Here is a 27376-nt window from a genome sequence, read left to right as displayed (position 1 = left end):
TAGTACTACTATTGTTCCTTTCCTCACTCAACCTCTATTCTCCTAGTCTCTTTTCTTTACATACTATAATCTATTATTCCATCTATTTAGCCACTTTGTTCTCATAGAAATAGGAAATGGCCATTAAATAGGCCACATGTCTAGCAGCATAAGGGCCCACTGACACCTTGGCCCACCGGGACTTTTCCAGGTATCCTGGTGGGCCAGTCCGACACTGGGCGGACGGAAGGTAGTTCGGGGAGATTGTAGCCCCGCAGAAGAGGTGATTAGTCGCCAGGCGACTAAATTTCCCCGAATCTGCCCGTCAGCCCCAACCCTAAGGGGTTGTTCACCTTTAAATTAACTGATAGCATGATGTAGAGAGGGATATTCTGAGACAATTGTTTTTCATTTGTTATTATTCGTGGGTTTTGAGTTATTTAGCTTTTTGTTCAGCAGTGCTCCAGTTTGCCATTTCAGCAGACTGGTTGCTAGGGTTCAAATTACCTTAGCAACCACACACTGATTTGAATGAGATACTGGAATATGAATAACAGAGGGTCTGAATAGAAAGACAAGGGATAAAAAGTAGCATTAACAATCCATAGATTGGGTCAGCGACCCCCATTTGAAAGCTGGAAAGAGAAGAAGGCATATAATGAAGCAACTATAAAAAAATATGCAATGAAGACCAATTGAAAAGTTTCTTGGAATTGGTCTATATATATATATATATATATATATATATATATATATATATATATATATATATATATATATATATATATATATATATATATATATATAATCTGCCTGTGACCTTGTCCATTTCTCCCTGATAGTGATCTGTTTATGTCAGACTGAGCTGATTTAATTAGAATTCCCCTTCTCTCTGGCTCTTGTCAGCAGAACCCTCGGATATGCTTTGAAGGGAATGAGAAATGTCTAATGAATTGCTGTTCTATCAATATACACTCTGAGGAGCGATGTGCGCTTTCCCCTGGTGCCTTATTATGGAAATCCTTTTAACCAGCAATTGAGCACTAATGCACTACGGCTTATTGTACTGCCCAGTAAATACATGTACAGAGCCACAGGGCCTGGGCTTCCCCCATTCACATGCACTTTACTCCGGCTCAAACGCCTCTGCATATGTCAGTCTGTCCTATCAATTGGTGTTAAAAGACCAGTAAAAAAAAAAAAAATGTAAAAAAAATTCATTGTGCGGCACTCGATTTTTCCTCCCTGCCTTCTATAGGAGGTAGCGAGGGAGGAGAAATCGAGTACCGCACAATGGATCATCGCCCTGTCGCTGTTTCTGAAGAGGAGCGCAAGCAGAGAATGAGTAAGTAATTTCTTAATAAAGACTTTGCGCATTTAAAGTTAAAACTGCCTTGGTGTTTTTTTCGTTAAGTAAAAATTATTTTTTAAAAAAAATCTTTTCATGTTACTGGTCCTTTAAGGTGCGGGACTGCTGTATTGCTTCCGATGGGCAGCAGCCATGTGCAACTTAGGGTTGCCACCTGGCCGGTAAAAATGATGATTGATCCTAATGTTAATAGGGAAAAAAAGATAAATATATTGGAAGGCCGGTATTTTTTTCCAGAAAAGGTGGCAACCCTAGTGCCACTTAAAGAGACACTAACCCAAAATTGCATTGATGATGCCAACATGGGGGATATTTATCAAAATCCGAAAATTTCTGATAATTTTCAGTAAAATAGTCCAACCAAATCCACACGGATTTTTCCCCCTTATTTTTTCTGAAAATTTCCTGTTTAGGAAAAACATTTTTTAATCATACAAAATTTTCAGATTTGATGCCAGATTTTTTGGGTTTATTGCCTGAAACCAAAATCTTTGGAGAAGGGTAGGACTACATGGACGTTTTCGGTTTCCGAGACGCTGCAACAAAACGCATACTACAGAAATAAGGTGAGAGATAGAAATGTCGGATGAAGTCGCATTGTTGATCCGACATGACATGACTGTCGGATGCGATCCGATACGACTGTCGGATGCAGATGCAGCGTCTGCATCCGACAGTCGTGTCGCATCAGATCAACGATGCGACTTCATCTGACATTTCTATCTCTTACCTTATTTCTGTCGCATGCGTTTTGTCGCAGGCGTTTTGTCGCATAGCCGGATCGTGCCGAAAACGTCCATGTAGTCCTACCCTTATTGCATGAAACCCAGCGCAGATCAGGAAAACTTTGGGACTTCTCCCATTCACTTCTACATGAACGCGGCAGGTCTGAGTTGGAGTACTTTTTTATTCGGACTTTTAACACCCTCTGAGTTAAATAAAGTTTTTTTGGAATTTTTGGAGTTTTCGGCATTTGGACTTATAAATAACAAATAACCCCCTATGTGTAGCAAAGTAGACTATAAGTAGCATATAGAATTATATGTTTAGTTCCGTAAGGTGGGATTCCAAAATATTTAGGGTCCCAGTCTTTGCACAACGTATTAGGGTAGAGATCCACACGCGTGAAAGTATAATTGGACTGATTGAAAAGTCAGTCCAACAGTCCAACAGCGACACGGCTGTTTGATGTGAAACGCAGAAAGCAGCGTCTTCATCCAACAGTTGGACCGTGTAGTTGTTAAGTGCGACTTTTCATTCAGTCCAATTATATTTTCACACGTGCGTTTTGACGGCGGGTGTCGATCCGACAAAAAATAATCGTGGAGCTCTACCCTTAGAGAGTACAAAGATTATTCCCATATGGGCTGTGAATATTGTCGGTTGGTATATGAGCCTGATGATTCCAGCGGCTGGAGATCCTTTTCACACTTACATTACCCAGTGCTTTCCCTTTAATCACTGCCCCCCCCCATTATGTTTCCTGATCAAGCTAATGATCCTGTCTCATCTGGGTCTCAATACTTTTCTGTGGTAATAAAGCAATAATATTAATACAGGTATGGGATCTGTTATCCAGAATGCTCGGGAACTGGGGTTTTCCGGATAACGAATCTTTCTGTAATTTGGATCTTCATAGCCGTCTACTAGAAAATCATATACAGTAGAACCCCCATTTTACATTTTTCAGGGGACCAGAAAAAAATGGTGTAAAATCCAGTAAAATGTAAAATCAGGGAAAAGTATTATGTATAATAGGTGGAGCCACAAAACAAAAACTGTAAACATTAAATAAACCCGATAGGCTGGTTTTGCCTCCAATAAGGATTAATTATGTCTTAGTTGGGATTAAGTACAAGCTACTGTTTTATTATTACACAGAAAAAGGAAATTGTTTTGAATAAATTGATAAAATGGAGTATCAAAGAGACAACCTTCCAGTAATTTAGAGCTTTCTGTATAATGGGCCACACACCTGCTTTCTGCAGGTTCTACCCCCTCTGTTTTTCAATCAGCATATGCAGCGACAGTGAAAGGCAAAGCGTTTGGCCGAGATGTATGTTTCCCCCATTTCACAGAAGCCTTCTCCCCCTGATGAAGAAGTTTATTCGGGATGGCAGGAATACATTCACGTCTCGCTTACTGATAAAGTCAGTTCTTACGAATTGAATAAACATCTAAAGGAACAGGCAGTTAGTGGCATCTTGTTCCTCACTATGCAGAGCCATTAACCAAGAGCTTCCTGGTAGCGAGTGCTGCCATATTTGTTTAAGGCAAAGTTAATTGCCTTGGAAGTAGCCTGAAATTCTTATAAAATAAAGGCAGAGTTATCTGCAAACAAGAAGAAATGTGCACACTCACATACCTCCCAACATTTTGGAAATAGAAAGAGGGAGAAAAATACTTTGACCACACCCATGTTTGTGGCCACTATCCGGAATTACCATGTTCATTTTACATAATTTGTCAGGTTATGAAAGTCTGAACACATTTCTGTGGTTTTGTGTGTTATTACAGTTTTGCTAATGAAGGGGAATTGCTCTTTAGGGATGAGTGGTTTTACCTGCGCTCCCAAGCATTGCGCTTTCTTCTGTTCAGCCGCAGGGGAGCGCAGGAATAGAAGGAGTAGGAGTAGGACTGAATTATTGTCAATGGGGCTGTACTCACACAGACGCATGTAAGCGCTGAACGCAGGTAAAATGCAACATGCTGCGTCCCAACTTGCGTTACATGCGTCTGTGTGAGTACAGCCCCATTGACAATAATTCAGTGCATCTACTCCTGTGCTCCCCTGCGGCTGAACAGAAGGAAATGCAACGCAGAGGAGAGCAGGTAAAACCACTCATCTGCAAGAGCTAGGGTTGCTCGAGGGGAGTGGGAATAAAAGGGTGGTCCCTGATGGCAAAGGGGGCAGATCATAATGATAACGGGGCTGGAGCCACTGTGCGTGATTGGCTGGGCAGGTTGTGATGTCAAAGGGGGCGGAGCCATGACACACGTTGGAAGAAGCCGGCAGGAAAAAGGTTAGTTTTCACCAGGCTGGGGGCAGACCACAGGCTTTTGTTAGGTGTATTACAAATTTACCGGCAGCTACATTGCCAGTAAATTTGTAATCCCGGCCTTGGCAGGTGCTTTAATGGTTAGGCCGGTAAAATACCGGCCGGGTGGCAGCACTAGTAAGAGCCCTTAAAGGACTGGGCTCTCTGCCAAAAGCCAATTAAGTTTTAGAAACTTTGTATCTTTTTCTGGCTGTTCAGTGCAGAAAATCAAAGAGAAAGTTAGGACATTTCAGTAACAATCCGGGACTTCGTGTTGAGCTGTCAAAATCGGGACTGTCCCGCAAAAAACAGCACAGTTGAGAGGTATGTAATTTTGCCTCTGGAAAGTGAACTAAATGAGACACAGTTGACAGAGCTGTTGGCCCCTGGCCCATACAATCCATGGCTGATGGAATTTTCCACTCAGTCCAGTATCAACGGCAGGGGAGCTCCCTGTGGGCATTGTGCTTACCTTTCCATTGCCTGATGATGCTCTGTACCATTGATTTATCCATATGTTTCCCATTACCCCCTGCCTTATTGTTTATGGGAGATTTGTGTCTGGGTGTGGTACTGTGTATCTGCTCCCTATGGCAGCAATTCCCTTGCGCAAAGAGAAACACGGAACAGGGGGGCAGAAATATTAAAGGGGTGAGTCACCTATATTTTAGTATGTTATAGAACGGCTAATTCCAAGCAACTTTTCAATTGGTCTTCATTTTATCTTTATTATAGTTTTTAATTTATTTGCCTTCTTCTTCTGACTCATTCCAGCTGTCAAAGGGGGGTCAATGACCCCATCTAAAAAACAAAGGCTCTGTAAAGCTACAAATGTATTGTTATTGCTACTTTTTATTCCTTCTTTATGCAGGCTTCTCCTATTCATATTACAGTCTCTTATTCATATCAATGCATGGTTGCTAGGGTAATTTGGACCCTAGCAACCAGATGGCTGAAACTGCAAACTGGAGAGCTGCTGAATAAAAAGCTAAATAAGTCAAAAACCAACAAAAGAAAACCAATTGCAAATTGTCTCAGAATATCCCTCTCTACATCATACTAACAGTTAAATGGGTGGTTCACCTTAAAGTCAACGTTTAGAATGGCCATGTCTAAGCAGCTTTTCAAGTTTTTTTAATTATCTGCATTCTTCTGACTCTTTCCAGTTTTCAAATGGGGGTCACTGACCCCATCTATAAACATCTGTAAGGCTACAAATGTATTGTTATTGCTACTTTTTATTCCTCATGTTTCTATTCATGCCTCTCATTCATATTCCAGACACTTATTCAAGCCAGTGCATGGTTGCTAGGGTAATGTTGACCCTAGCATCCAGATGGCTGAAATTGCAAACTGGGTAGCTGTTGAACAAAAATCTAAATAACTCAAAAACCACAAATAATAACATGTAGACCAATTGCAAATTGTCTCAGAATATCCCTCTCTGCACCATACTAATAGTTCATTAGTTTCATCTGTGTATTTTCTTATATTCGAATGATTAGTACGACAACTGCGAGTTTAACCCTTCAGAGATGGGCATCCACAAACCAGGCAGCTTTCATTGGATGAGGCCTGCATTGACATCTCCATTGGCCCAGCAGCATTATCCAATCATAGGCTTTACTCATCATTCTCTTTGTATGTGTCACATGGTATAACTGAGGGCAAAACATCCAGATGCAAGAAACATAAGGCCTTGTAACTATATAGGAATACACCTAGATACATAAAAGCACTGGTGGAAAATTCAGCTCCAGTTATATGTAGAGTGCATATATATGTTTTATCTTTGTATTTAAAGGGAAGTAAACCCCTTATTAAAGAAAACCCTACCCTACATAGACACCCCTCACTCCTCTCCCCCCCCCCAGTCTAGCTGCTACCCCAGGCAAATTCCCCTAAATTTTCAACTTACCCCTCAGTGCAGATTCATGGCATTGGAGTTCACGGGAGCATCTTCTTCTTCTTTGGTCTTCATTGGTTCTTCTTCTTTCGCTTCGGCAATTTTTGTAACTTTCGCCCCATGCGCAGTTGACAAAAACCCAAAGACTGCTCCAACAGTGCATGCGCCGATACGGAACTTACTTGCTGATGAAGACCGAAGAGAAGAAGATGGCTGCTGTGAACTCCGATGTCGTGAATCTGCACCGAGGGGTAAGTAAAAAGTCAGGGGCATTTGCCTGGGGTAGCAGCTAGGCTGGGGGGGGGAGAGGGAGGGGGGTCTATGTAGAGTAGGGGTTTTTTTTAATAAGGGTTTTATTTCTCCTTTAAGGGTGAGTCCCAGGGATGGGTGAGCAGTACCGGTTCCATTTGTATTGCAACGGGTGGGTGTATTGGCCCAGCATGCAGAGCTTTCACTATCCAGCCCTCACTATCCAGCCTTACTTACCCTTATATGGGCACAATCCTAATGATGTCAATGGGTCTAAGTTACACTATAAACAAGTGCCTGAGAGCCTTGCATGGGAAGGGGGCCAAGGCTATAGTTGCACTATATCTATTTCTGCAATGTGTGAAAAGGCAAATTACAGTGTGTCAGCCCCCGAATCTCTGCTCTCTGTCCTCCTTCTCTTCCTACAGAGCTGACACTGAGATGAGCCAGCCGCCAGCAAGACTTCCAATCTGCACGTGCTCCGCCATCGCTGCAGGGAATCGCCTCCGTGTTCTGTCATTCACCTTCCATGTACTGCAATAATCATAGGGTTGCCACCTCACCCATTTAAAACCTAACACATATGGAATCCACAGCCTGCATGGCTAATTAGCGATTCATTTAGATGCATGCTGCAGATTGAACTGATTAAGCAGGAGTAGAAGCACTGATTATTGTCAATGGGGCTGTACTCACACAGACGCATTTAAGCGCCAATCACAGGTAAAATGCAACATGCTGCGTCTAGAGTTGCCACCTGGCCTCTATTTTACTGGCCTGGCCGGTAAAAACGATGGTTGATCCCAATGTTATTAATAGGGAAAAAAGATTAATATATAGATCAAGTAGAAGCTACTCCTTTTTTATTACACAGAAAAGGGAAATCATTTTTAAAAATTTGGATTATTTGGAGAAAATGGAGTCTATAGGAGATGGCCTTTCCGTGATTCTGAGCTTTCTAGATAATGGATTTCCGGATAACGGTCCCAGCCTGAAGCAATTATAGCCCCAGCTTGTATATCAGCAGGCTGTCTTTGTGTTACTTAGGGCATTTGCTGGGTGCCACACCATTGAAACAGCAGTCAGTGGGCCCTAGGCCATATAGATTGACTAGAGGGCCACATGTGGCCTTTGGATTATATGATGGGGGAGCTGACCAGTAGTTTGACTACAGCACGCAGCAGTTTTAGTCCATGGTAGGATTCTGGGAGTTGCAATTCTGTAGGCTAGACAGCACAATGTAAGCGTAAATGTGACTCCCATTGTCCTTCATTGTTTTTAGTGATGAACAACAGGAGTCAGGAGCAAGGGGAAGCCGTGATAAAGTGTGGGTGTGCCATGTTATAATATGTATTGCATATATTCTCTTCCTCTTTTTTTCTTTATACTTAATTAATTGTAAAACACACACACGGTCATTCAGTTTTCTGTATTTATTGTTATGCCATCTATCTCTCATTTATACATAGAACCACATAGCTGTTAATTACTGCAGTGAGTTACCTTATATTAGGCTGAATATGGTAAATGACACATCCAGTGAAATATGGGTATCAGCAGTTTTGGTAGCAGAGTTTATTGAAAGCAAGTTGGTGAGATGCCAGTGCAACCGTCTCCTCTGCAGAACCTCACGCCAGCTTGTCTGTGCTCTTCCACTGCTCACACCCATTCACTTCATGTAGTTTTACTGATATATGGCAGCTCCCTCCTGTATATATAAATACAAATATACAGAAAAGGAATGTTCTGGGCACACAATAAGCTATACCATCATACTGTACTGTCTAAGGGAATAAGGGAATCAATATGGCACCTCTTCCCATATATATATATATATATATATATTTATATATATATATATATATATATATATATATATATATATATATATATACACACAAATATACAGAAAAGGAATGTTCTGGGCACACAATAAGCTATACCCTCATACTGTACTGTATGGCTCCTCCCTTATCTGCAATAAATGAAGACTGGTTTGTGGTTACTGCTTTGGGTAAAGTGATGGAGACAGGGCCGGGACTAGGGGTAGGCAGAAGAGACACGTGCCTGGCGCCCCCAAACTTTGCACCCTAGGCCCGTCACCGTGCCTCTTCTGCCTACCCCAAGTACCTACCCCATGTCCGGCAATTGTTACCTCCGGCACAGACAAGTTCCGCATCGGTACGCGCCTGTTCATGCACGCATGTGCTCATCTGTGCGTCTGTTCACGTGCATGATCTCGCTCGTTTGCGCGCATATGCGGTTGGGGGCAGCATGACTGACCAGGCAGCCTCAGGCGCCCAGCTTTCCTGGCCCGGCACTGGATGGAGACTTTAACATAAGTCACTAAGAGTAGAACTCCACGGGTGATTTTAAGTGCAATACCGTCCATTCCTACGCGCTAAGATGAATCGCAGGCACCACTTCAGATGCGCCAAATCTTAAGTAAGTACTGTAATAGAAACTCATGTTACATCTTAATCCGACAGTGGTGTCGTGACGGATGCACGCAGCGACAACGTCCAACATTCCTATTACCTTAGATTCACCGCATCCGACGTGATGACCTGCAATTCATCTCAGCGCATCGGAACGGAAGCTATCGCACTTAAAAGTTCTACCCTAAGTCTATGGTGTGACAAGAACTCCTCTCTGTTTTTATTTTGTCTTTTTTCCATTTTCAGACAAAACCAAAATGATTTCATGTCACAGACTCAGCTCCCTTATACCTGGAACACCCTGTTTGCCAATTGGGAACAATCTTACATAATTGAGCCAGTGGCTGTCAGGGGATTGTGGGAGTTGTAGTTGAACAGCTGCAGAACTAGCTTTTCTGTGTATATACTATATGGTTAGTGCTGGTGCAGTGAATCACTAGTATCTTACCTTGTTACAATGAAACACATTTCAGTTTCCCGAGGATCTTTTAGGTTTCGAGATAATATTGTGCTGGGTGGGTCTACGCTAGCTGCACGCTGCCCGATTGTGTTGTTTCCCTTTTTATTCTCATGTATCAACACAGAAGTGTTAGATAAATAGACACATCCGAGTGTCAGGGCTGTCTGTCATCTGGGCCCTACACTGTACAGTTGTGGCTTTCTCCTTACTCTATACTTTACTGGGCAGTCACCATGGAAACAAGTGATAGAAACTCAATATAGAAAACACAGGAATAAACAATGGGGTGTAAGTGAGTGTGCAGACTGGAATATTATTAGAGTAACAGGTAGTGACAAGGCAAACAGCTGGGCTTCTTTATAAAAGGTACATATTTGTACCTTTCAATCTGTAGCTCTTCAGCTGCTGAACTGCAGCTCCCCTTGCCTTCTGCTTACCAAACCATTGGTGGGTGTAATTCAGCAACAATGGTTGGGGCCACAGGTTGGCTGCAGCTCAGCTGGTTGGGGCCACAGGTTGGCTGCAGTTCAGCTGTTTGGGGCCACAGGTTGGCTGCAGTTCAGCTGTTTGGGGCCACAGGTTGGCTGCAGTTCAGCTGGTTGGGGCCACAGGTTGGCTGCAGTTCAGCTAGTTGGGGCCACTGGTTGGCTGCAGTTCAGCTGATTAGGGCCACAGGTTGGCTGCAGTTCAGCTGATTAGGGCCACAGGTTGGCTGCAGTTCAGCTGATTAGGGCCACAGGTTCACTTGAGTTTGTCTGTAGAGCCTTGGGTTAATTGCACTTGTGTCACTGATAATAAGCACCTCTGCATATGGTTCTGGCACAAACTGGATCATCTGTACTTGCCCCTAGTTGACTTGGGACCATTTCTTTCTCTGGGCATTTGATTTATCTACTACAGAGCCTGGGGGAGATCACCATTGTGCTGCTGTGTCTACAACCCCCTCCATTGTGGGCTTGTGCTAAACCCCCATGTAATTTCCATACAATATATTTCTAAATGTGTCCTCCATTGTGACAGGGGGTCTTTATATGGATGTTTAATGGCATATTGCAGAGGCACTTCAGCCCAATGACTTTCTGCTTGGGTGGGCACAGCTTTCCCATGATTGTGTGTATGGAGCTGTGAGTGTTGCTGCCTTATGCCAGTGCTTTACTGCAATGTGGCTGTTCATTAGCGGAACAAGTGTCCTATGCTTTCATAAAATTTTTGTACTGGACCCATTTTATTGAACCCATTATACATTTTAATGGCATTGTATTGGCCTGGGATAGGGATAAATGTGATTGATAAGGGGTGGGAGGGCAAATCCTATAATAGAAAAGGAAAGGATTCTTTATTGCCCTGCTGGTACGGCTGCCGTGACCCTAGGTTTGCCACCTGGCCAGTATTGATGATGGCTGATCCCAATGTTATTAATAGGGAAAAATTATAAATATATAGGAAAGACTGTATTTTTTTCCAGAAAAGGTGGCAACCCTACGTGACCCCGAAAGGGACCCAAGTGAGTTTAAGGCCCCGCTCATTACACTTAGGCCTGCGTGTGGCTACAGTGTACCCAGCTGTGTGTATATTTACTCCCAATCCCATTGGCACGCAACTGTCACTGGCTCTGTTTGTTCAGGATCAGCCAGTAGGAATGAGACTGCTGAGATGTGAACAGTGAGATTGGGCATCTGGGAAATACTTTGTGTAGCTGTACTGCCTTTTCTCATTCAGCCTTGAGTCCAGACTCAGATTCCATTACACGGAAAGAATACAATAAGGTGCCAGAATGAAGACTTATTGACCTATTGTTATAAAATGTGCCAACCGTGTGCCCTGCGCCTTGCGTGTCTTCTGCCCAAAGCAAAGCTTTTAGATTAGTAATCACTAAAACTGCATTTTACTTCATTCATGTTCTTCCACTGATTAGACATCAGATCGGATGCAGAAAGGCGCTGTCTGTCTGTCCCAACCCCTTTTTATCAGGCAGTTCATTGTCTTCTCAAACATTTTTGAATTCCCCGCTGAACCATCTGTGCGGATGGAATGTGGTTGTGAAGCTTCCTCTCCTTCTTTAAAGAATTTCCTCCCTGGAATTCCCACCAGCCTCTACAGCTTTGTGCCCTGGGTACCCCTGGAACCATAGCAGGGTGACCCCTAATGTTTCTATATGTCTGTAACCTTGTTATTGGCTAAGGAGGCCCATTCTGAAGGCCAGTTAGAGGGAGATTGGGAGTGAATACTTCTTTGTGTCCTCTGTACCCCTGTAACTATAGCAGGGTGACTGTTACCCCAATGTTTCTATATATCTGTAATCTTGTTATAAGCTAAGGTGGCTCAACCTGAAGGCCAGTTTGGGGGGGATTTGGGGTGAGTGCTTATTTGTGCCCTTGGTACCCCTGGAACTATTGCAGGATAGATGTTACCCCGATGTTTCTATAAATCTGTAATCTTGTTATTAATTACGGATGTAGTTGATTAAGTGGGTGAGAAAGCCATTCCACACCTGATCTAACATGTCATAGGGTAGGAGTACATCTGCAAAGGATGCCTGTTTGTTGTTTTAATTATTCCAATAAAGCTGGACAGTGATTTTTATCCCATGTGTGTGGAATGGCTTTCTCACCCACTAAATCCCCTACATATGATGTCCACTGGATTGGAGACCAGTATGAGGGAACCAGCACACCATTGGGATTGGACACAATGGAAGAGTGGCCACAGCATGGACTTGTGAGTTCCTTTCTTATTAATTACAGATGCCCAGTCTGAAGGCCAGTTAGGGGGAGATTTGGGGTGAGTGTTTATTTGTGCCCTGGGTACCCCTGGAACTATAGCAGGGTGACTGTTACCCCAATATTTCTATATATCTGTAACCTTGTTATGAGCTAAGGGGGCCCAGTCTGAAGGCCAGTTAGGGTGAGATTTGGGGTGAGTGTTTATTTGTGCCCTGGGTACCCCTGGAACTATAGCAGGGTGACTGTTACCCCAATTTTTCTATATATCTGTAACCTTGTTATGAGCTAAGGGGGCCCAGCCTGAAGTATCATGTATGGGGCCCCTCGATTCTTGATGGTGACCCTGAATATAGCGTTCATGTACCTGTATATGGGGATGAAGTCATTGTGGGTATGAGGGGGCACAGCAGCTGAATATTAATTTGGGTTGTGTCTGAAATGAAGTTGCTTTTAACACAGACAGCATGTGCAAACCATATGGGGACATAGTTACACACAGGGTATAATGTACATGATTAAAAACTACTGTGACACGTTTGAATATTCACTACTTTCCATTTAGAGGATTCCCACCCAGTACTGATTTAGGGGATTTAAAATCAAGAGTCAGGTTAGGGGGCCGAGAGGGTGCATAACCCTTTGTTTTCTCTAATTCCTTCTTGGCTAAATGTGCGACAGAAATCTTTTGTGCTCACATTTTGCATTAGGAATAAATTTGATATTATGTGTTTTCACACACATTTCTTTGTGCCGGCCACAATTTGTTGTGTGAGAGGGAACATTGTAACCCTGGACATCACCCTGGCACATATATTGTTATTGTAGCAGAAACACATTGTGTAACACTTGCACATAGTAACACTTTGCTGATGTCATTGAGTTGCCGCTGCTCCAGGTGTGGTATAACTAGTCCTGAATCCTTAACTAGTGCCCCCATTAGCTCTGGATCCGCCCAGCCCTGCAATAGGGACTCTACTCATTTCCCTGCCCAGCTGATGTTTTTACTTGAATGTGTTTTGTGAAATGATTCACTGGGGTTCCGGTATTCCCGGCAGCTATTTGACTGCTGCTTTTCCCTAGTACGGTGAGAGGCGTCTGACGGGGGCACCAGCAAACCACTCCTTTTTTGCAGAGATATTTGGAATCTCATTTGTGGCTGTCCATCCAATCAGAAAGCCGCCCCTGCTCTGTACTGTCAAAATGCAAAGCTTCTCCCACACACACACTCTCAGCTCAGCACTAGAGGCACAGGAGCCCTAATTTGTGCCACAAGCCGACAGGTAGGGAACTGGTTCAGGTTCAGTGGGACGGTCTCTCCGTTGCTATTCTGTCCTTGTTTCCCTTCTGCGGAATGAATGCACCAAGCCTTGGGTGGATTTGTATTTTCTCTGGGTGCTAAAGCAGCACTGCACCACTAACTCCCATGCCTATGGAGCTGGCTTCTCTCTAAAGCAAACGTCCAAGGGCATCAGCCTCCTTAACATAATAGCCCACATCTGCTTCTTGGCTCCCACCGGGGGAACAAGACCTTTTCAGCTTGGAATCCGACTGCTTGGATATCTCAGCCTTAGAGAGTGCAGGGAGTAATGCTGCAGTGCTGAGATGATGAAGAGGACGATGCCTGTCACCCAGCGAGGAAATTAAAGGTCTCGGCCGATCCTACTAGAATAAACTGTTGAATGCAGTCAAAATGTGCAGCAGCCTCTGCCTCCCAATGAAATGTGTTATGTGGAACATGGAGCGGCTGGTGAGGATGATGAAGATGGGCTCACGCTAATGCAGTTGATATTTGATCAAGCAGCTCTGCAGTCTTCTTGATTTTAACCCCTTGGACTCCCTTGGCTGTGGGCTGCCTCAACCCAGAGACACTGATAAGCTATTAAAGCTTAAACCCAGACAGGTCTTTAGTAAGGTGCAAAAAATGCCATCCATTCTGGTGGCCTCCAAGATGAAGTCGGGGCTACCCAAACCCATCCACAGCGCCGCTCCTATGCTGCATGTCCCAGCCAGGACAATACCTCAACCCTGCTACATTAAATTGGGGAACAAGGCGGAGGTTTCCAAGCATGCGTTCCCCAGCCAGGTCCCACTGAAACCCCAGCCAGCCATTGACTCCTCGGGGGACGGACATCTGATTAAGAAGAGTGATTCCACGGAAGGCGGGTTTGATACCCAGGTCAGATAAAAAAAAAAAAAACAATGTTTTGGCTCTGTGTTATTGGAAATGTCTGGGAACCTGTATAGGGGCAATGTTGTCCTTATTTGGGGTATCGAAAATTGATAATTAGGATAATTAAGGATTGGTCCTCTAGGGATTCCCAGCAAATGGGGGCCTGATTCGGATCTGTTACATTGTTATATGAATCCTCAGTGACAACATTGTATCACTTGCTAGAGAAGCATTTGCACATGGATAGAGATTAGGGTGCAGTGGTGGGTGCACATTCATTGATTGCCTTTATTGGTCATCTGGGGCAATATTGGTTGAGCCTTAATATAGTAATATGTCAGCACTTTCCAAATAAATGACTAGGCTGGTCTAAGCCATTGTAAGGAGCTATTCCTGGAAACACTGGGTCTGTGCCTGGGGCACGAGTGGGTACCGATGCGCATATCAAGAGAATGAGCCAGGGCCAATGAAATGTTATGTTTGAGCTGAATAGGGCCGGGAAGTGCATTTCTGCTCATATTCATTATCTCAATGGAAAAGAGCCGCTGGCGAGAGATTATACCATGCACAGGCTCCTGTTCAACTTCAATACCCAGCATTCATTCTTAGTTTATATGAAGCCAGATGGTTTTATTTCTGTATGATATAATGTCATTTTATCATCATATTTATTTTTGGCCCTTTACAAGTGGCTACTTGTAGCAGGCTAAAAATAGATTTCATAATTTTCTATGGGGCAGGACACATGGACACTGATCACATAGGAGACATCAGGGTTATTTAAAGCTGTGCCTTCTGCTGAAGACACATCCTCCAGAACCTGTTCTTGTATAAAATATGTGCCATACGGGGTAGTGGAAACTGCTTATCTGTTTTTTCTGTTGCCATGACAACATCATTAACAGGGTTTGCGGGGGCTCAGGGGGCCAAAATTTTATCTCCACTCCTTTCGTGAGCCACTTTAATCACCCAAACCCCCCCCCACACACACATTCACCTCCAGAAATCTGGGCTTGTGGCCGGAGATGCTGCTGGGAAAACCGAGACTGACTTCCTATGATCGGATTGGCAGTCTGTTCTTACCGCAATTAAAGGGCCATACTGATCTTATTTTGCTACGGGTTAACCATTAAAAGGGTAGTTCTCTTTTATATTAATTTTACTAAGTTGGAAATGTTACATTAAGTGGAGCACAATGTTTCAGTGTTACTATTAAAGGGATTGTTCACCTTTAAATTAACTGTTAGTATGATGTAGAGAGGGATATTCTGAGACAATTTGCTATTGGTTTTCATTTTTTATTATTTGTGGTTTTTGAGTTATTTAGCTTTTTATTCAGCAGCTCTTCAGTTTGCCATTTTAGCAGTCTTATTGCTAGGGCACAACTTACCCTAGCAACCATGCATTGATTTGAATAAGAGACTGCAATATGAATAGGAGAGGCCTGAATAGAAAGGTGAGTAATAAAAAGCAGCAATAACAAAAAATGTGTAGCCTTACAGAGCATTTGTTTTTAGATGGGGTCAGTGACCCCCCCCCCCCCCATTTGAAATCTGGAAAGAAGATAAAAATGATAAAAATAAATAATGAAGACCAATTGTTTAGAAAGGTTGCTTAGAATGAGCCATTCTATAACATACTAAAAGTTAATGTAAAGGCGAACCACCACCAGCATCCTTCCTCCCCTCCTACCTACAGCTGCTGCTCTGCGGGGTACAGTGCAGTCACCCCAGTTTGTACCCAGTTTGTATATAAGCAAACATATGTGCAGTGGTGGATTTAGCATTTGGGTGTATGACAACAGTCCTATACAACCCCCTCTCCAAGAATAATTGTTATAGGCAGGTTATTGTGGCATAACTACCATTGCATCCTCTTAATACATGAGACCCAAGATGTCACAATTCTACTGTAGCAGTGGTGACGTCACAATATCACAACACTAACAATATAATTTACAGGGGTTAATTTAACTGGCAATAATCCTATCCATTGCTAATTAAATGTAACTCACTATTGCATATATACTGGTGCTGTATGTTTGGGGCCACAATTGGATCCAGCACAGATCACAATGGAATGGAAGCACCTGGCCATTAGTGGTGCCAAGCGGAGGGTGGCATTCGCCCAGTACAGTTACTCCCGAACGCTCTCTGTCCGATTATAGTAATGAAATCATGCTCTGGGCTCTGTTACAAGCGGAGATTGTTACCATGGCGACATCCTCAGAGCAAAGTTTCCATATGTCATAATGTGGGCAGAATGTGCAAACTTTGCTCAAATTCCTGTTCCCACAAGGAGTTAAAGGGATATTTGCCCCAGGGGAGGTTTTTGAATAGCGAGGACAGGAAACAGGGGAAGGGTGGGCAACCTTCAGCGCAACCTGGCCAGGGGGTGATAAGTGAATCCTGCGCATCGCTGTGTGGTTTGTTTGTCTTGGCAGTGCCCCCAGTTGCCAGGTGGTTCTGTTTGTGGCTATCAGTGGATATATATATATATATATATATAACAAACAAGGGAAGTTGTGCTCACCACTAGTTTTTAAAATCATTAGGCGGGGGTGCAATGAGGGTGTGACCACAAAATACATATAGACAAATACAAGATTCCTCTGCACTCAACCCATTATCAATATATTTAAGACAGAGACATTTTGTGCATACTGCTACTGAAAAATGCCTTACCCTTTAAACAAAACAGGGATTGTTTGTCCATATATTGCAATATATTTAAGCTGGCCAACTACGTCAAAGTCATCCCATATCTGGCCAGTCCTATGCTCAATTTTCATTTGATTCATTAAGAATTCTATGGTTTCATTATACATTTTATAAAAGGGACCCCCGCCTAATGATTTTAAAAACTAGTGGTGAGCACAACTTTCCCTTGTTTGTTATAGTTCTACAAGAGCAGTGACCAGCTCCATGTTGTAGCTCCCACCCCCTCCAACTATAGTCAGGTGATCCCACTGGTGTCTAATAAAAGGGCAGCCAAGTTTGGGAGTTTTACTTTGAAAGCAGCTAGTAAGTTGCAGGTAAACGTATTTGTCCCTTTTATAAAATGTATAATGAAACCATAGAATTCTTAATGAATCAAATGAAAATTGAGCATAGGACTGGCCAGATATGGGATGACTTTGACGTAGTTGGCCAGCTTAAATATATTGCAATATATGGACAAACAATCCCTGTTTTGTTTAAAGGGTAAGGCATTTTTCAGTAGCAGTATGCACAAAATGTCTCTGTCTTAAATATATTGATAATGGGTTGAGTGCAGAGGAATCTTGTATTTGTCTATATATATATATATATATATATATATATATATATATATATATATATATATATATATATATATATATATATATATATATATATATATATATATATATATAGTCACAGAGGAGTTCCATGATCATATAAAGGTAAGACATCCTCATATTATTCAACAAGGGGCACTTTATTATAATACACACATTTTAGTGAGTCATGTAACAAAAATGACATCACTACTCACTGTTTATAACTGATGATCGGTTATATATATATATATCTAGAGAGAGAGAGAGAGAGAGAGAGAGAGTGGCACACAACAATACACAGTGATACAGGGGGCACACGGGCAGAGGGTGCTCCCCAAGAAACATTCTATTCTAGGGAATATGTGATTCATTGAATAGGGAAGCCATTGGCAATAAGGCTGAGAGGGGCAGCTGATTATATTTGCCTGCGTTAACGACTCCTGACAAACAGCCCTAATTGGTAGGTTTATTTACCCTTGTGCTGCTGGCAGGACGGTGCCACATTCTCTAAGTCACAAAGACACACAGCGCCTTGGTGCCACATTTATTGGAGCAGGTGGACAAACAGAGCAGGATAGCAGGGTCCCATAATTGGGTGATGCAGAGAAGCACCCCATTCCTAGCCTCCTCCCATACCTGGGGCAACACTGTACACAGTTACTATGTACATACATGACTGGGTGCATGTTTAAACCCACCCAAGTGATCATATTTCCCAACACCACATATATATATATTATGCCCACTCCCGCATAGTTACACCCCCTTTACCTGATACCACAGTTATACTCCCTGCCCCAGCATCATAACATTGTATGAATTATTTGCCTCTCCCTGAACAAAGTAAGCCCCTCTCTGCCCAGTTTGGCTACCCACACCCGCCTATGCCCCACTTATACCCCAAGTCAGCCCTGGCCCAACAGAATTGTCAGATTTGATTGATAGACATATGTCCAACTTTTGGCCAGATCTGACCAGACAAGCCCATACATAGGTGTTCTGGAGGGGCCCAGTCACCCATTTTTATAGGCCTGGGCAGAGTAATTCTGCTTCATTACTTCTTTACTATATACTTGAGACAGAGGAACAAGGAATGTGCATTGATTAATCCCCCTTCTTTTTCTCTATGTTTGTAGTTAATTTGGCAGATCAGTAGCACTTCCTTTGTATTTAAATTAGGGATGCACCAAATCCAGGTTTCGGTTCGGGATTCGGCCTTTTTCATCAGGATTCTGAACCAAATCTGAATCCTAATTTGCATTTGGGAAGGGAAATCCGGTGCCTTTTTGTTGCAAAACAAGGAAGTAAAAAATATTTCCCCTTCCCACCCCTAATTTGCATATGCAAATTAGGATTTGGCTCGGTATTTGCCCGAATCTTTCACGAAGGATTCGGGGGTTCGGCCAAATCCAAAATAGTGGATTCGGTGCATCCCTAATTTAAATATATTTTTACTTAGACTTAGAGTGCTCCCACAACCCCCCCTTTTTTATATATCCTTGTACCACAGTAACATCACATAAGAGAAAGTGACATATTGGCACACAGCTCATTGTATAGTGAATCTGGCCTTGGGCCCCTGACTTTTGGCAACCCACCAACTCCCTTCCCTGGAGCTGAGTCACGTTCCTTCCTATAAGCAGGGACACTCAGTGAGTCACTTGTGATATCAGTTGGGATGGGGAGGCTGGGACTCACTTGGAGATGACTTCAACTTCTCGTCAACGTCTTTGTGCAAGGAGTGACTTCATACAAGCCCCCCCCCCGTGTGACTTCATACAAGCCCCCCCATGTGACTTCATACAAGCCCCTCCCCATGTGCATTATTTAACCAGCGGGTGCTGAGAGTCAGGCTTTCTGTACAGGGTTAATGGAACCATTATGTAAGTGGCACAATCTACACCAGTCAGACACTAAGAAAATGCATATGATCTATTATGCATAATATACTGTATATTTATATAATGTGTGCGCCAATGTGATTGGTTCTGAAACACATATTGCCTTTTTATACTTCCTTCTGCCCTGTAATTCTGCATTGCTTCCTTCTTGGGATGCACCGAATCAACTATTTTGGAATCGGCCAACCCCCCCCCCCCCCTCAATCCTTCGCAAAAGATTCGGCCTGAATACCGAACCGAAGCCAAATCCTAATTTGTCTTTGCAAATTAGGATTCGGATTCGGTTCGACAGGGCAGAAGGATTCGCCTGAATCCTGCTAAAAAAGGCCGAATCCTGAACCGAATCCTGGATTCGGTGCATCCCTACTTCTGGTACTCATGTAAAATGACTTTCTTGCTCATGGTGATCATATACATTCATAATTCATTCTTTTTTGGTTCTCCTTGTTCTTCCTTAAATCCGGTATGTAAGGGCCTATTTGCTTCCTTTTTCCTGGCATTCTAGTGCCTATGTATTGTTTGTGTTGTCTGCAATCAGACAGGAGTCAAATGGAGATTGTACATAAGTAGACTGCAGGTGGGATGCTGGGAGTTGTAGTCCAAGAGCAGCTAGTGAGCCGACAGCCGAGTGACAGTTCTGCAGTTGGTCTGTATATTTAGCCTGAGTTGACAGAAATTGAGGTTTATGGATGAGATGCAAATCTCGTTGGGAACATTTATATATTAATGAGTTGGCACATTGGGAACAACCCTGTGTTATATCCGAGGGGCATTGATGTGAGTTGTGCCTGCTGGTACTAGTGGCATTGCTATTGGCTGTGACTGGCGCCCTCTGTGACTTTATTATCTGGGGTTGCAGATGTTTCCAGGTAGCAGAGTGCCCTTGTGTTTCCATTAACCCCAATAAGACAGTGAGGTTTCATTGCACCTGCTTGAGGGCTGGCAAAGCACCTGTATCCACCTGCGATTAGGTCCGGACTGAGAATTAAAATAGGCCCTGGCATTTCAGGTACACAGAGGCCCAATCAGCCCACACCAGCCCACTAAATACTGACTTTCTATGGCACCTTATAGCAGCCCCTCTGGCATTTGCCAGAACCCACAGATTGCCAGCCTGGGCCTGTCTGCGATTGAACTCCATAGGGGCCCATTCAGCACCCTCTCTAATTCCCCATCCTTGCAACTCTCCGCCACTCCAGTCCCAAAGAGACACACGTATGTATTACTGCTACTAAAGTTAGTGAGTCGCACAAGCCCTTTCTTTGCCTGGGGGCCACCTCCTGGGTGACACGGAGAGATGAGAGGTGTCAGGTCCATTCAGCTCACACAGAGATTCTGCATCGTGACACACGTCCACTCCATTTATACTCATCTCGGCCACTGACTGTCAGGGAAGGAGTGCCCGTGGTTTGGGCTCCAATCTGCATGTTCAGCCAAGGGAACCCACTGCTACGGGGAATAGGCAGAAATATAGCAGAATCGGGAATTAGAATGTTTTATTGTGATATTTTACAAGCCCCTCTAGAATCAGCCTTTTCTTTCACAGCAGAATCGCCATTTTAAAGGATAAATATACCCTCTAGCTTATTCCCATTTGATCTCCAACTAAACACCCTTCCTTGCTCAGCAGCTGCCCCCAGATGGTTGTACAAAAGAAAATATTGGTACAGCTCCAACATAAAATCCAATAGGTGGCCCTTCTGAGTAGTCAGGGGCCACTTGTAAACAGGGCTGGTCCTATCACATGTGGGGCCCAATTGGGACCATGTTGGCGGGGCCCCTAGACAAAGTGTTGCTGGCTACTGACACACCAAGTATTTAGGAAAATAAGGGCATACAGGCACAAAATAGAAAGGAAAGGGGCAGACAAGGTAACATAATAGGGGCACACAGGGTAAGAGAGAGAGGGAGGAAATAGGAGAGTGGACTGGGCCAATTAGTTTGGGGCTGGGCCGATTCAGCTTGGGAGCAGGCTTGGTTGGATTGGGGGCAGGCAGGGCCTAGCAAGGTTGGAGGAAAACTGGGCCTATGAGAGTTGGGGGCAGGCTAGACCTATGGATTTGGGGATGGGCTGGACTCTCAAAGTTGGGGGCAGGCCAGGCAGCATCATGTGCTGAGGGAAATATTATCTGTGCTGCCCTGTGGTGCGGGGCCCCCCAGAGGTGCGGGGCCCAATTGGTCCAATTGGCCTAAGGCCGGCCCTGCTTGTAAAACCCCCTGAAGTTTTAAATGTTTCCCATCATTGATCTATTGACACTCATTCAGAAAAGACTGCACGTTGCTGCTGCTGCCACCTAGTGGTGGAAAATAATAAAGACAAATTTGCAAGATTTTGATAAAGAAAATAAAGAATACTGTTCAGGTTTTTGTTATGATGAGGATTTATAAAGCACCAACATATTCCTGAGTGCTGCACAATAAAAGGCACATAAATTAAATATACAATATATGACCCCGCTCATTAAGCAGCTTTATAAATGAATCAAGAGACCCATCCTCTTTTATGAGGATGGCACTCGGAGTCACATAATAAGGAAGTTGGCACTGAATAGATTTTATTTGCTGTTTGTTTCCTTTAATGGGTGTGTTCTCCCATCTAATGTCATGATTATAATCTGCACCTATGTAATGGCATGTTCTTATCACCCCACGCCAGATTAACCCTAAAATATCTTAAAGGGGAACTTAACCAGTAGTTTCCAATCCACCATCAAAATAATGTAAAACATCTCCTCCCTTCTTTTGTACTTTCAATCTTACTGCCCATCAGGCTCTGATTACTAAAGCTAATAGAGTGAATAAAGTACCCCCTATTGTAAAATATAAGGATATTATAAGTTACAGAGGAGATCCATGATCTTTTAAACAGGTCATGGAACTCAGAGGCGACTTCTAATATCCTCATATTTTCCAACAAGTGGTACTTTATGTATTATAATACACAAGTTTTAGTGAGTCATGTGACAAAAATGACATCACTACTCACTACGTTTATAACTGAAGTCACCGTTTATAAGGATATAATTTGCAAGATATTCATGGCATAGTGTATTATAAATAAATAAATAAACCCCTCTATCGCATAAATAGTGCTATAACTGAAACTCCTGATGGTATCAATTTGCCTTTTGTATTTTATACATTTAATTTCGCTGCTCTAAAACTCGGTGCTAATTGAAACAAGTTTTTGGGTTACAGAACTGCCTAACCCTAATGTTGGAGAGGCCTCATGTTTTGGGAGATGGCGATGGAAGTGCAGCTGCCGCCTGGTATCTGTTATGGGATCCCCCCCCCCCGGTATCTGTTATGGGATCCCCCCCCAGACTTCCCAGCTGTTATTATTATATTATATGTGGGTCTGTGTGTTCCCCTTTCTACAGGGACAGAGGAGCAGCAAGAGTTCCACTTTAGCACCATAATCTATTTTATTGTCTCCTCTGGGATTATCCTGCAGTTTTTTCCCTGGGTCCAGTGTTCACGTTACATATTAACCTGCAGGCAATCTGCTTTGTCTTGTGCTTCCTTGTGTGTAAATTGTGTTATCAGCACAGTGATTGCCCCAGGGTGGGTGTTATCTGCTGTTTACCTTTGCCTGGATTACAGGATTGTGTACTGGAAGTGTCTGTCTCTCTTAAGTACCCTCTTCCTGGATAACATAGGCCACCGGGGCGGGAATCCTTATATAAAGAGTAAAAAAGCAGATAATGATAAATCTGTGTTGTGCCTCAGCTATAGGCTCCTATCTCTCCCACTCCCAGGGCTAGGCTACACGAGGAGATTCGGGGAGATATTGTCGCCTGGCGACTATTCGCCTCGTCTTCTGAGCGACAATTTCCCCGAACTGCCTCAGCGTGTTTTCCCATAGGCTGCAATGAAAAGTCGCCTGCGCTAATGCACACGCGGCGATGCATTTTCCATAGTCGCCTGAAGTTGCCTCTGAATCTCCTCGTGTGAACTAACCCTCAGAAGTGAATCAGCAGCATCTCCAGGCAGCAGTGCTGCAGGGGAATGAGAACCAGGGGCTGTTCCTTGGCTAATCTTGGCCGACACTGGGCTGGGGGTAGCCGGAGATTTTAGATTTAGCCCCTTTAAAGTGAAAGAAAATGGGCAACTTAGTAATGTCAGTGCAGGGATTCTTGTCTCTTTCTTCTGAAAGGAGCCAACACTGTGTGTGACTGACTGAGCACAACTTATGTACAAGAAGTTGTTTTTTCCTACCGACCCACATAGCTCAGTGGAGTAATAGGAAGCAAAAAAGGCAAGTTTTTCGGCTAAACAAATAGTTGTTTTTGGAGTAATTACTTACTTTAACATCCCATGAGAAGCGGCTCTGTGTATTGTGGTTTTGGCACATTTGGTGTTTATAGTGTAATTGTCCTTCAACTGCTCCACAGCTTCCCTCTCACTAACTGCCCTGACTCTGTACTGTCACCATCTGTTTCCTATATTGTCCTCTCATTCTATGGCAGCATAGGTATTTACCTGTATTACGCAGGAACAGCCCCATAAGTTTGCTCATAGCCTGTACAGAGAGATACCACAAAACAATGGCAGCATAGGTATTCCCCTGTACTAAGCACAATTCAGCAGGAACATCCCCCTACTTTTACTCATAACCTGTGTAGAGAGATCCCATAATGGCAGCATAGGTATTCCCCTGTACTAAGCACAATTCAGCAGGAACAGCCCCCTAAGTTTGCTTATAACCTGTACAGACAGATACCATAAAACTATGGCAACATAGGTATTCCCCTGTACAAAGCACAATTCAGCAGGAACAGCCCCCTATGTTTACTCATAACCTGTATAGAGAGAGCCCATAAAACTATGGCAGCATAGGTATTCCCCTGTACTAAGCACAATTCAACATGATCAGCCCCTACATTTACTCATAACCTGTCTAGAGAGAGCCCATAAAACTATTGCAGCATAGGTATTCCCCTGTACCAAGCACAATTCAGCAGGATCAGCCCCTACATTTACTCATAACCTGTATAGAGAGAGCCCATAAAACTATGGCAGCATAGGTATTCCCCTGTACTAAGCACAATTCAGCAGGAACAGTCCCCTAAGTTTGCTCATAGTTTGTACAGAGAGATCCCATAAAACTATGGCAGCATAGGTATTCCCCTGTACTAAGCACAATTCAGCAGGAACAGTCCCCTAAATTTGCTCATAGTCTGTACAGAGAGATACCACAAAACTATGGCAGCATAGGTATTCCCCTGTACTAAGCATGGTTGAGCAAGAATATATAAGAATTATATACACACACAATAATTCTAGTCTTTGTGTGCTTGGGGGTTACACTGTACAGCAGGAGCATTATGGGAGGGAATAATGGAGGAACAGGACTCTTGCTGACACTTGTTACAGACCCCAGTCCTGTGATCAAAGAGGCCACTGATGAAAAGAAATCTTTACCTTCGCTCTCTTTAGTTCTGAAGGGCTTGACTGATTCCCTTGAGGAGGCAGCGAGACAAACAAAGTGGGTCAAGGACCCCCTCGGATCTTTAGAGTCTCCTGTGGAAGCTTTTCTGCTCAGTCTGGCAGGGGGCGAGGAAGCGGAACACAAGGGCAAATCTAAACTCGTCATAGGTCAGACTCAAAAAACGGCACTGGGACATTGGAAATGCTGAAGCAGAGCAGGGGGCAGATACAGGATTTTATTTACCCTAGGGGGCAGTTATGAAGTAGAAGAGAGAAATTGCCTCTAAGCTTCATATTTTCTGTCCATAATTAGGTTTTTTTTTGTAACCATTTTCCGGCTAAAAATGTTTGGGAGGGCAGAGCAAAAGGAAAACACTTTGTTGTATGTGTGAAGTAAAGGTTTAACTGTCTGCCTCAGATCTTGTTACCCATAGCAACCAATCAGATATTTGCTTTCAAGCAGATGCCCAGTGAATGATCCTAATTGGTTGCTATGGGTTACAAGACCAAGTGGAAGCTTTGAGACTTCTAGTACATTGCCCTATTGACTGTTGAACAAATGTGTCAGATCACTACTGCTTCTCTGCATTTAAAGCTGTCCACACATTGCCCAACCAGATTGGCAGATAAGTGATGTTCCTGCTGCATGGCTATTTTCCAATTTCCCCAGCACATTTGTTGCTGTTTTATGCCACGGGGGATATTTGATTGGCAGTGGGCATTGTCCAGGGACAAGAACGGCAGCTGAGATACTTGTCGGAAGAAAACAAGACCCTCTACGGAACCGTTCCTGTGATCAAAGAATGGGGAAAGGGCCTTTAAGTGGTGCCACCTCCTTGTATTGTGCTAAGTGCTGAGTAAACTCCTCTACTCACTCTTCTCTCCTAGGGGAAAGAAAGGGGGCTTTTATCTTGTAATGCCTCCAACTGGCACAGGCTTGTCTATGAGGGTATTGCCTATGATATATTTATACATATGGGCAGGAGCTGCCATGGTATTTCTATTGGCCACTGTAATTAAAGTGCTCACAGCAAGGTCACATTGTGCCAGTCCCATGGGCTCACTGGGTTATGAAACCATTGGGGCTGTCGTCGTGCCAAGATCTACTATGAGGGAAATTAGCTTCTCAAGTCAAGCGGCACTTTGGCCCCTAATGATTCCATTGTGTCGGGGGATTTAATAAGGAGTAAATTAGGGCAGCATAGGTGTAAAAAGCAGCCAGTGTATTGGCCCTTCCTGCCGGGACGGCTAAATGCCTTTCCATAACTCAGTCTCACAGCCGGGCCCCTGGACTGTGTATTCATCCATTCGTGAGCTTGTCAGCGGGGCATTGTGTCTGGCGGTGACCCCCCTGGAAACCATACATCTTACTCTGCTGCCTCCCACCCCCTCTTCTAACCAACACTGCACCGCTGACCCCCTGCGTTCTCTCACTACCATGGTATATGTCCCCATCTCCTATTCTGGCTCCACACGTTGTAGAGTGACCACTACAGTTTGCTCACATTATACCCAAAGTGTCAGCAGGGAGCAGAAAACTGTCCCCTAAAGATTTAATCCCTACAGAGATGCTAATTTCCTTCTAACAATGGGCCGTTAACTCGTTCATTCCAAAGAATGACTGGCCCACCCCCTGGATAGCAGAGGATTAGGGGAAGTTACACAGTGTGCCCCCCGTTGCCATAAGGATGCTGGGATTTGTAGTTTATCTTCGGAGGTTTAAACCAACTACTCATGAGTTCTATACTGTTTATGGGAATCGATATGGCACCTCTTTCTATATGTATAAATAGAAATATACAGAGAAGGAATGTTCTGGGCACACAATAAACTATACCCTCATACTGTACTGTCTAAGGGAATCAATATTGCACCTCCTATACACATATATAAATACAAATATACAGAAAAGGAATGTCCTGGGCTAACAATAAGCTATACCCTCATACTGTATTTTATTGTCTAAAGGAATCAATATGGCACCTCTTTCTATATGTATAAATACAAATATACAGAGAAGGAATGTTCTGGGCACACAATAAGCTATACCCTCATACTGTACTGTCTAGGGCAGTGATCCCCAACCAGTAGCTTGTGAGCAACATGTTGCTCTCCAACCCCTTGGATGTTGCTCTCAGTGGCCTCAAAGCAGGTGCTTATTTTTGAATTCCAAGCTTGAAAGCAAGTTTTAATTGTATAAAAACTAAGTATAGTGCCACGTAGAGCCTCTTGTAGACTGCCAGTCCACATAGGGTTATCAAAAAGACAATCATAGTCCTTATTTGGAACCCGAAGGTTTTTTTTTCATGTTTGTGTTGCTCCCCAACTCTTTTTAATGTGGCTCACGGGTTAAAAAGGTTGGCGACCCCTGGTCTAGGGAATCAATATGGCACAAAATGAATTCTGTATCTT

The 27376-nt window shown here is 43.5% G+C and overlaps 1 protein-coding gene across 15 annotated transcripts in view; it reads left to right on the top strand.

Annotated features, from left to right (window-relative positions):
• nav2.S (neuron navigator 2 S homeolog) overlaps positions 1-27376 on the top strand; it is a 178454-nt gene that overhangs the window by 73700 nt on the left and 77378 nt on the right. For 10 of the 15 annotated variants that reach the window (XM_041561029.1, XM_041561028.1, XM_041561023.1 and 7 more), the window contains exon 1: positions 13377-14338. The exons of 2 other annotated variants lie outside the window; for them this stretch is intronic. In XM_041561029.1, coding sequence (XP_041416963.1) covers positions 14084-14338 — 255 coding nt within the window. In that variant the 5' untranslated portion in view covers positions 13377-14083. Of the gene's footprint in view, positions 1-13375; positions 14339-27376 lie in introns of those variants that run through there. 3 more of the 15 variants (XM_041561021.1, XM_041561019.1, XM_041561017.1) reach the window with 1 other exon arrangement.

This window comes from Xenopus laevis, chromosome 4S, assembly GCF_017654675.1.
Source record: "Xenopus laevis strain J_2021 chromosome 4S, Xenopus_laevis_v10.1, whole genome shotgun sequence".
NCBI classification, from domain to species: domain Eukaryota; kingdom Metazoa; phylum Chordata; class Amphibia; order Anura; family Pipidae; genus Xenopus; species Xenopus laevis.
This window is presented reverse-complemented; position numbering and strand designations above follow the sequence as displayed.